The 11,320-nt window shown below is 38.7% G+C and overlaps 1 protein-coding gene across 1 annotated transcript in view; it reads left to right on the top strand.

The window, feature by feature from the left end:
- The window catches only part of arhgap27 (Rho GTPase activating protein 27), a 35,327-nt gene that overhangs the window by 8,578 nt on the left and 15,429 nt on the right, over positions 1–11,320 (top strand). The window contains exon 2 of the mRNA XM_037691213.1: positions 8,926–9,393. Within this exon, the coding sequence (XP_037547141.1) occupies positions 8,926–9,393 (468 nt within the window). The remainder of the gene's footprint in view (positions 1–8,925; positions 9,394–11,320) is intronic.

The following is an 11,320-nucleotide window of genomic DNA, read 5'->3' as shown; positions in this document are numbered from 1 at the left end:
AACTAAAAGCAGCAAGAGTAACTAAAAGCACCAAAAGAGTAACTAAAGACCCAGAAAAGAGTAACTAAAGACCCACAAAAGAGTAACTAAAGACCCACAAAAGAGTAACTAAAAGCAGCACTTGGCCTCCTCCACTCTGGAGCTCTGACACCTCCAGAGAGTCAGCCCAGCATCCATCCATCCTCTGTCCGACCAGGGCCACTCCTGCTCGGACTGGCTCTCTCTGAACCCGGCCTCCTACTCGGCACAAGAGTAACTAAAAAAACCAAAAGCGTAGCCAAAACCCGCAAAAGAGTAATTAAAAGCAGCAAGAGTAACTAAAAGCACCAAAAGAGTAACTAAAGACCCACAAAAGAGTAACTAAAAGCAGCACAAGAGTAACTAAAAGCAGCAAAAGAGTAACTAAAAGCAGCAAAAGAGTAATTAAAAGCAGCAAAAGGGTAACTAAAAAAAAAACTGTACAAGAAAAACTAAAAGCATCAGAAGAGTAACTAAAAGCACAAAAAGAGTAACTAGATCCAGCAAGAGTAACTAGATGCACCAAAAAAGTAACTAGATGCACCAAAAGAATAACTACATGTACCAAAAGAGTAACTAAGTGCACAGAAAGAGTAACTAAAAGCACAGCGAGAGTTACTAAACACACAGAGTAACTAAACGTACAGAAAGAGTAACTAAAAGCACCAAAAAGTAACTAAAAGCACCAAAAGAGTAACTAAAAGCAGCAAACCGTTGGTTAAAATTAACAGAAAGGCAGCTAAAGACAACAGTCGTATAAGAGAATCAAATTATTCAAGTCAAGTCAAATTTATTAATAAAGCGCATTTAAAGCAGCAGCTGTTTCCAAAATGCTTAACAAGAAGATCAAGGCAGTAAATATAAAAAAAAGATGTAATTAAAAGCATCAAAAATAAAAATATAACACAGAAACTATGAGCAACAATGAAATGCTAAATACTAAATTAGGGCAAATAAGTACATAAAAAAACAATGTTTTAAAAGAGATCACTTTAAAAAACTTTTATTTTTTACATACATTAATGTGAAAAATATTTGTAAATAAAGTGAAACGTTTGAAAAAGTTGTAAAAGATAAACGCCAGAGCTCCCACGTCTTGGATGAGCCGAACGTTTTGGTTTACAAACGACTAAAATAGCAGAAAGTCTGCAGATGACGTTGGATAAAACGGATATTTCACAATCTGCAAGTGCTCAGAGTTTGTTGTTGATGACTCTCTGCTACTACCACACCAAAATGTAGCCGAACGTGTAAAACTGAACCGGAGCCATTTTTGCATTTGCCATGGTTGATAATCTGTGGCAGCCATCTTGATTTGGGTTGTGTTTAAACGACAAACATCCAATGAATACTTTTGAGAGTTTTAAATAAATCTGTCCTGTAGATCAGGAGATATTTTGCTGACAGGCACACAAACGCATGCGCACAGTGGTTAAAAACACGATCGACTGCTTTCTTCTTCGATAGCGCACAAAAGTACAGTTTAAAGAAATGCACAACTACAAATTGAACTTTATAACGGTTTCTTTCTTTGCTGAGACGTTTCGTCCTTCATCCAAAGGACTTCTTCAGTTTGAGGAGCCACCAAACAAAACTGATTCCCACAAACGGCACACTCCATAGAACAACACCAACGTTCAAAGTGTCTTTCACTGGAGCGAGCTGTTTGTGGGAATCAGTTTGTTTGATGGCTGCTCAGATTGAAGAAGTCCTTTGGATGAAGGGCGAAACGTCTCGGCAACGAAAGAAACCATCCATACGACTGAACATTTTTACCTGGATGATTGAGCATGAACTTTGGTGAATGTGAAAAGCTGTGTTTCGGTCTTGAACCTCATTTGCGTTTTAACTTTTAACCCTGAAATCTCTGTGGAAATGGTCCCGAACTGAACCCCGGGCAACAGGAAGTGGTGATTAAACAACTGAACCAAGCAAGAACTCCACTTCCTGTTTGATGCCGTTTGTGTTTTCCTCATCAGCTCACCCACTTTTTAACCTTATTTGATCAGGAAAAATACCGCTTCCCTTTTTTTTCCTCGTTATTGTCTGAGTCGGGGTTAAATAATCCCACATTACACAACGACTTCAGCTCTCTTTTATTTTTAAATTTGCCCTTTAAGTGTGTTTCACTGTCATTTCCTTTTTATCATCTGTGTGCAGACAGGAAGTGGGTCACGGTGACCTGCAGGTTGGTGTGTTTTCTATCTAACTCTTTTTTTTTTTTGGCTCATGCAGACAGTTAGCCTCTACCCTCCTACCCTGTACACACACCCACCCACCCACACTTACCCAAGTCCTCTAGTCCCTTCCTGCTGCTCGTCAGCTCACAGTTCTCCTTTCTATTTGCAACAGTCGCAGCTGCTGCGAGAGGAGGACGCGTACCTAAAAAGTGGAGGGAGGTGAACGAGTCTCTCCCCCGCCACAGCTTGATTGAATGCGGTCGCTTAGTTTTGGTTCTGGCTTTTAATTGCATGATCGGACGCATGGATCGCTCCGGTAGAAAGACCTGAACATGGTGGACATGTACTCTAGGGTTTGTTCGGGTCACCAGGCCAGGCGGGGCTTGACTCTGCCGGTGGGAGCTCAGGTGGGTGATCACATCAGCTGACGTCGACTTGGGACGTTGTCGAAAGTTAAATTTCTGTCTTCACGAACGCTTTGATGGCTGCGCTGCTTCTCGTTGTGCCGAACCGCGCCTCCTCTTTTCTCTTCCTGTACACGCTGAGGTGGTGTGAACTGTAAACTTTCATCCCTGATGGTTTTATTCTGGTTCGTTTTTAAACTGTTTATTTTTTTTTTACGTGACATCAAACGTGGCCTCAAACGAAACCGTCCTCTAGCACGTGACAGATGAACCTGTTCTGATGAGATGAGAGCTGGATGTTGTTCCTTTGAGTCCAGCGGTGCTTTCAGTCCTTTGTTTTTACTGTAGAGGAGCCACATCTGTAAGATGGAGTGAATCTTTTGACCACAGAGCACAAGACCGCGTTAAAGCGAAGAACTGATAACGTTTCGTCCTGTTCACCGCAGAAAAAAGGCATACAAACCATGGAGGACTAAGAATTCATGCAACGATTTACAATATTTGGTATTTTTAATCGCTTGCTGCAGAAAGGTGAAACCAGCGGATGACAGTTTTGTGTGTCTGTTGGCAACATATCTCATGAACCGCTGGATGGGTTTTAATTAACGTTTCAAAAAATAATCATTGAAACTTTTGCATACGATTCCATTTTGGGGAGCACCCAATTAAAGATGGCCGCCACAGTCAACTGACCTTAAAAAACACTAAAATTGCTATAAATGAGTCAACTCTACAGATATTGGGATAACTTTTGGTGAGGTAGTAGCTGAGACTGAGCCACAACGCTTCGTTAGAGCACTACAAATTTGTTAAGTTCGTTGCATAAAACTTTTTAGCATTGACGCTCGGTGTCAACCCGTTTTGTCTGTTGGCGACACGTCTCACAAACCACTGAGCCGATTTTAATGACGCACTCAGAAAATAATCATTGGATGAAACGCTACAGCTGATTGACTTTTGGAGTCGACCCAATTTAAGATGGCCTCCGAAGCCAACTGACCTTAGAAAACACAGAAACGGCTACAATTCAATCAGTTTCATGGATTGTGATCTAGAGTTTGGTGGGGTGGTAGCTGAGAGTCATTCACAAAACTTGCTCTATTAGCAGTACTTAATGTGATTTTAAAGTGTTAGCCAAATTGACTACCAAATGTCATTTCTAAACACAATATGATTTTAGTCGAAGTCGCTTTTATGAAAAGACGATTCTTCAATAAAAATGTATTGTTACCTTATTGTCTGGGTCTGACCTTCCCCTTCAAATAAACCCAGAATATAAAAGTTAAAGTGATTTACCGGTAGTTGAATCAGTTAGCAAGAAAGTGGGTATTTGCACCTTTTATATTAAAAGTGTTTTATCACTTTGCTTCATTATTGACGTAAATTTCTGAGCTGGTCGATGAGGACGAACACACAACTGACCCGAAAACAGATTGATAGCAAACCCCCACGACAAACGGGACAAAAGAGGAAATGAAAGAGTTATTATTGATCTCTGAAACTACAAATCACTAAAACCCAACGGTGATCAAGAAAAGTTGCACAGAAAACTTTTTTTTTTAATTAAAAGTTAAGCATTCTTTAAAGGAATGCATATCGCCCGCCTGCCTTTCACGTCGGACTTTAAAATGAGCATGGTGTGATGAGAAACGATGACGCTGCAGCTGTTCGTGTCAAACTTTTAATTAAAAATAACATTCGGTTCGCTTTTCTGCAGGTGAGAATAAATATATAGTGGTGCTTGACAGTTCGTGAACTCTTTATAATTTTCTATATTTCTGCATAAATCTGACCTAAAACATCATCAGATTTTCACACAAGTCCTAAAAGTAGATCAAGAGAACCGAGTTAAACAACTGAGACAAAAATATTATACTTGGTCATTTATCTATTGAAGAAAATGATCCAATGTTACATATTTATGATGGTAAAAGTATGTGAACCTCTAGGATTATCAGTTAATTTGAAGGTGAAATTAGAGTCAGGTGTTTTCAATCAGTGGATGATGATCAGGTGTGCGTGGGCTCCCAGTGTGATTTAAAAAAAAAAATCTGGGATCTATCAAAGTCTGATCTTCACAGCAGGTTTGTGGAAGTGGATCACGGCAGGAGAAAAGGAGATTTCTGGGGAGATCAGAAAAACAGTTGTTGATGCTCCTCAGGCGGGAAAAGGTTACGAAACATCTGTAAAGAGTTTGGGCTCCACCAATCCACAGTCAGACACGTTGTGTACAAACGGAGGAAGTTCAAGACCTTTGTTACCCTCCCCAGGAGTGGTGGACCAACAAAGATCAGTCCAAGAGCAAGGCGTGGAATAGTCAGCGAGGTCACAAAGGACCTCAGGGTAACTTCTCTCACACATTGGCTAATGTTGATGTTCATGAGTCGACCATCAGGAGAACACTGAACAACCATGGCAGGGTTGAAGGAAAAAGCCACTGCTCTCCATGAAGAACATGGCTGCTCGTCTGCAGTTTGCTAAAGATCACGTGGACAAACCAGAAGACTGTTGGAAGAACGTTCTGAGGACGGATGAGACCAGAATAGAACATTTTGGTTTAGATGACAAGTGTTCTGTTTGGCGAAAGGAAAACTCTGCGTTCCTGCAGAAGAACTTGATCCCATCTGTGGAACATGGTGGTATCATGGTTTGGGCCTGTTTTGCTGCATCTGGGCCAGGACGGCTCGCCATCATTGATGGAACAATGAATTCTTAATTATATCAGAGAATTCTAAAGGAAAATGTCAGAACATCTGTCCATGAAGTGAATCTGAAGTGTGTGTGGTGGTGGTGGTGGTGGTGGGGGGGGTGTTTCATCACTGAAAACAAAGATTCACATACTTTTACCACCACAAATCAGTATTACTGGATCATTTTCCTCAATAGATAAATGACCAAGTATAATATTTTAGTCTCATTGGTGCAACTGGGTTCTCTTTATCTCCTTTTAGGTCTTGTGTGAAAATCGGATGATGTTTTAGGTCTTATTAATTTATGCAGAGATATAGTTGAATTTGAACAGTTGACATTTGCTGAAAGCAGGAGAAAAACAGAAATGTGCAAAAAAAAAATGTGAATAGAGCAAAAATGTAGCATGAATAAGCTGTGATAGGCTAAATAGATTATTAAAAAATCTGAAAATAGCATAAAGAAGCTGCATGTTTTTTGGCGTTTACTCATTTTAAAACTACGTTTCTGTCGTTAATACATTTCTTTACTTTAAGCCTCTCTCTGACCTCTCAACACTTTCCGCCTTTTACCGCCGCAGGTTTATTATAGTGTTCAGCTCATGCTACCGGTAAATATAGTCTAAGAGTTTAGCGGTGAGACGAGACGTTTAGTCTAGAAGCGACTTTTAGTGTCTCCTTTTTAATTCTGCCACCTTGATGAATGCAAATAAAAACCTTCTCAGGGCGATGAGTCCCAGGAGGAGCCCACAGAAAGGCCCCGGTGGAGCAAAGGTGAGCTTAAAGAAACACGGCGTGCAGTTTTTATCCAACCAGAGCTGGTTGCAAGTGAAAGTGTGAGTAATAATTTTCTTGCATCACTGAGCGCAGGAGCAGGCTTTCACTCCCGCCGGCATCTTTTAAACAAATATTTGTGATGACCAGGTCTGTTTTGCATGTTCTGTCCCTGCTGGGCAGCCGGTGAAGCCGAGAGAAAAACTTATTTACGCTGCAGCTTACAAAGTGCTTCACGATAACATGGAAAAACAATTCAATTAAGCCAGTACAAAGAAAAAATATATAGATATAAATGATTGTAAACGTTAGGACTAAAAAGATGCATTTTCTTTGTAGATATGGTGAGCGCTGAATGACTTCTAAAACTTCACGAAGAAGCTAAAACTAAAAGAAGCAAAACAAGAAACAAAACAAGTGTTGAAGCTAAAAAAACAAAAAAAAACTAGATAAAAGCTAAAAGCAACTAAAAGTTGGTTATAAACTACAAATTGAAAAACGCTAGATGTAAGCTAAAGAAGCACAAGAGTAGCTAAAAGTACAAAAAAGGTAGAAGCTACAAGCTAAAATGCAAAACAAAGGTTTAAGCCTAAAAAAGTCAAATTAGCTAAAAACTGTAAGTAGCAAAAGGGTAGTTAAAATTAGCAAAAGGCAAACTAGAAGCTGAAATTAGGAAAAAGGTAGCCAAAAGTATCAAAAAGTAAAACAAAGCTAAATCAAAAGTAGCAAACGACTAAAGAGCCATCTAAAAGCAAAAAAAACCAACAAAATACTTAGCTACAAGGATAAAAGTTTAGATAAATGGAGCAAAGATAAAGTTTTAAAGAAACAAAAAGCTAGCTTAAAAACCAAAAGTAGCAAAATAGTAGCTATAACCAAAAAATAGCTGAATTGTAGCTAAAGCTACATGTCGGAACAGTAGCTTAAAGCTAGAGTTGGTACAAAAAGACGAAAATAGATCAAGTTTGCTGAAGCAGGTTTGAAGGAATTTAGGAGGTATTGATGTGTTTCATCGTGGAAAATATTTGTAAACAAAGTTAAATAATTTGTAGGGATGCACGATATTATCGGCATGGTATCGGTATCGGCTGATATTAGCGATAAAGTTAAACATCGGCCATTCCATCAGAATAATAATAATAATAAAGGCTTCTGTTTTAAGTTAATTTTTAATTTAAGAAACTGTTAAGTTTATCTATTAATGCACTGCTACTTATGCACTTTTCACTTGTTGCTTGTGAACAGATTAAGTTTAGATTTAAATGTACAAATTTGCACTGTTCGAGTGTTGTCATTGTGTTAGTGAGAGTAAATGTTATGAATTAATTTGACATTAAACATAATCCAAGTTGAAATGTTGCATCATTTTCAGACCCCTTTTTGGCATCTGCATTTGGTAGCAGCCAAACTGACAAAGACCTGCAGAATAATGTATTTTAATTCAACAGCAGAGAACGCTGTGTAGTCTCTGTAAGTAGGACTAGGGGGAAAGTATCGGTATTGGTATCGGTTATCGGCCAAATAAGTTTTAACATATCTGCTATCGGCCAAAAATCCAATATTGTGCATCCCTATTAATTTGAAATGTAAACTAACAAAAAACCCAATCCCTATTATAAAAATAAAAGCTAGAGAATAAAAAAAATCAACCAATGGAAAGACTTTAAAATAGGAATCACGCAAGTTCCTCTGAAATCTTGCAGCAATATTTTTTTTTTAACGTTTGGCATTAAAACAGGCAACGGTGCATGACGGTAATCTAAACGATAAGAAGTAAAATCCAGCTCCTCTTTGGACTTTTTAATGTTTATCTTCAAAACCAGCTGATGTGGAGCTCGGTGGACCAGCAGCTTCCTGTTGAAGAGAACAATTTTAACAACGAGAAGCTTCTCGTTACGGCAGGTCGACTATAAAAAGTGCATAAAGACGCCAAAGTCGATGCCTGACTGGGGTTGTTTCAGTTAACTGAACCTGTGGTCACATGTCGATGTGTTTTTATGTCTTTAAAGCGCTCATGAAAACACATCGCAGAGGATTTCATCTGCAGTTTAATCTGTTAGAAAGGGCACACCTTCAGTCATAATCTGGTTGCCTTTTCACAAACAAATGTCCCTGGATTATTGATCATTGTTGCAACAGAACAGGGCTTTCTTGGGCTGTACGCTTCCTGTGCTGTTTTAGCCGCAGAACTATTGTTAGCTTGTAGCTGAGGTATTACACTTCCTGTTGTGCTTGTCTTGTTTATGAAACTACATTTTACCACAAAATTCAACTGTGACTGTGTTTAGTTCCTCTTTGGTCAAAGCTTGTAGATGCGTTTGTTTGGTCATCGGCTTTTATGTTTAATACCCACTACCAAAAAGTTTAGATGGCCTCCACAGCTAATTCACTGGCTCCAAACTCTGGTCCTTGAGGAACACCATCCTGCGTGTTTTCCTGCTTTGACTCACCTGATTTGAAAGAACGGGTGATTAATGGGCTTCTGCAGAACTTGATGAAGTAATTAAATCACTGAACAGGTGTGTTGGAGCAGGAAACAACGAAAACATGCAGGATGGTGTTCCACAAGGACCAGAGTTGGGAACCACCTTAGTCAACACAAAAATGACTACAGCTTGGTCAGTTTTACAAATATTACGCTAAAACTTTGTGTTAAAGTAGCTAAGAGTCATTCCCATCAAACACTTGGAGCTTTTTCTGGACACACAAGATATTCGTTTTAAACTTTGGTGATCACAGCGACGGGTTATATGAATTTCTTCATGGATTACCAGGCTTTAAATTTTACATTTTGTCCGTAGAAGTCGCGAAAGAGTTTGAATTGAAAGTCAGCATTTTTCTAATTTTGAACTTTCTCTTTAGCTGCAGGATGAGAGTCTTCATACAGCCGTGTACGTCAACGTAGCGGAGCTTCGTCAAAGTCTCTCCGAGTCCCCCCCGTCGGACGTCTCGCCTTGCTCTCCTTCCTACCTCAACCAGGAGGGATGGGAGGTGCACGTTGACCAAGAGAGCGGACAGGAATATTATTATCACCCCACCACGGGGCGCACCACCTGGGACAACCCCTTTTCAGACACCCCCACGGACCCTGAGCAGCTCCTCGCCGAGGAACCCTGCCCCCCGTCGCCCCTTCAGTCTCCTGACCTGTCCACCACCCCCACTTCCAGGTGGTCATCAGACTGGGAGCAGCTGGTGGATGAAACCAGTGGTCGGCCCTACTTCTACAACCCGACGTCAGGGGAGACGTCCTGGGAGCGCCCCGAGCAGCAGAGTCTGTACCCCCTACTGATGGAGCCTATGAGCGTGCACAGGTTTCACAACGATGGACCGGTAAGGACGGACGACCCGGCTGCTCCACTTTATCTTCTCCTGTTTTAGCTTCGCCCAGGGGAAACTAAATACGCTCCACTTTTAGTGAAATGAAGTCTCCTGCTCTTGTAAAAGAGACACGACTTTATTTCATCTCACCAGAACTCTCCAGCAGACATCTGTCCTCAATTTAAATCCACTAAATAGGGATTAAAAAAAAAATGAAACTGAGAAACATAAAAGCACTTTATCAGAAATCTATATTTACATGCATGGTTTAATTACAGCACACGTTCTGATCAGAACCCAAGCAGCGTGTGACCTGGTTTTTATCCTTGAGTGACTTTATCTGAGCTGGAGAGACGATACTTATGAGTCAAGAGAATAAAACTTTTAGATTATGGAAATATTGCACCATTTTTTATGATGGATATCATGATAAAGATTCCAGTAGGGAATCATTCAGCAATACTTCAAAGTATGTTGCGACGTTTCAGCCCAAGGAACGAACAGTTTCAGCCTCGATGAGGGAATGAAGGAATATTTTACACTTGATGGATTTAAATCATAAAAATGATTAATGATGGTTTGGTTTGTGAGCTTTAGAGGTACAAAAAACTTGATTTGATTGATTCTGACAGACGGTTAAACCTTTAACTTCTAAAGCTGAAACTCACTGGGTCTAGTTTAAGATTTTTCTGAATATTAACAAAAATAAATAAATATCTGGTGAAACTATTTTATCTGCTGAAATACAGGGTGAAAGCTGAATGATTTTAATGAAATCTGTTAAGGAATGAAATAAAATGGGTAAAACAGTAGCTAAAAGCTAAAATCAGCTAAATTGTAGCTAAAAAGCACATTTAGCAGAACAGTAGTTAAAAGCTAATATGAGCTAAACTGTAGCTTCAAACAAATTAACAAAACCATAACTTGAAATAATTGTCAAAACTGTAGCTGAAAGCTAAGTGTAGCAAAAACAAAGATAAAATGTGCAAAACAGCAGCTTAAAATGAGCAAAGCCACAACTTCAAGCTAACATGAGCTAAATTAGCTGACAACTAAAATTGGCAAAATTGTGGCTAAAAACTAAAACGAGATCATATGTAGCCAAAAAAAAAAAAAAAAAGTAATATAGCAAACAAAACATAACCTCATTGGCAGAGGATAATAAAGCTAAAATGAGCAAAACAGTAGCTTAAAGCAAAACAAAGCTAAAAGCAAGCAAAACCGTAGCTTAAAATAAATCAGCTAAACCATAGCTTAAAGCTAAACTGAGCAAAACATTATTAAAACTGTATCTGACAAAACTAGCAAAAAAAAAAAAACTAAATTGAGCTAAACTATAGCTGAAAGCCAAGCGTAGTAAACATTGAAGCTAAAATGATTGATGCCATAGCTTAAAGTTAAAATATAATAAACTGTTTTTAAAAACTACATTTAGCAAAGCAGTAAATACATTTTAAATGATTAAACTCATCACCAAAAGCTAAATTTAGCAATACTGTTGCTAAAAGTTAAAATTGACTAGCTTGAAACAAAAAACACTTATTAGTAAAACAAACTATATAGCAGGAAGCTTAAATTAGCATAATTGCAGCTAAAAGCTAAATGTAGCAGCACTGTAGCTAAAGGTTTGAATTGTCTAAACAACTGGTAGTTAAAAGCTAAAAGTGGCAGTTTCATAGCTAAAAGCTAATATCCCAGAACTATAGCTAAGAGCTAAAAGTGTCTTTAAATCAGTAAACAAAAAGAAAGGAGAATAAAAAATTATACATTTTGTGTCAGAAATTGGTTAATCTATCTATCTATCTATCTATCTATCTATCTATCTATCTATCTATCTATCTATCTATCTATCTATCTATCTATCTATCTATCTATCTATCTATCTATCTATCTATCTATCTATCTATCTATCTCTCTATCTATCTATCTATCTATCTAT

Source organism: Nematolebias whitei, chromosome 17, assembly GCF_014905685.2.
Source record: "Nematolebias whitei isolate Nwh7 chromosome 17, NemWhi1, whole genome shotgun sequence".
Classification (NCBI taxonomy): Eukaryota; Metazoa; Chordata; class Actinopteri; order Cyprinodontiformes; family Rivulidae; genus Nematolebias; species Nematolebias whitei.
The sequence above is the reverse complement of the archived record's forward strand: the minus strand, read 5'-3'. Positions and strand labels throughout refer to the sequence as shown.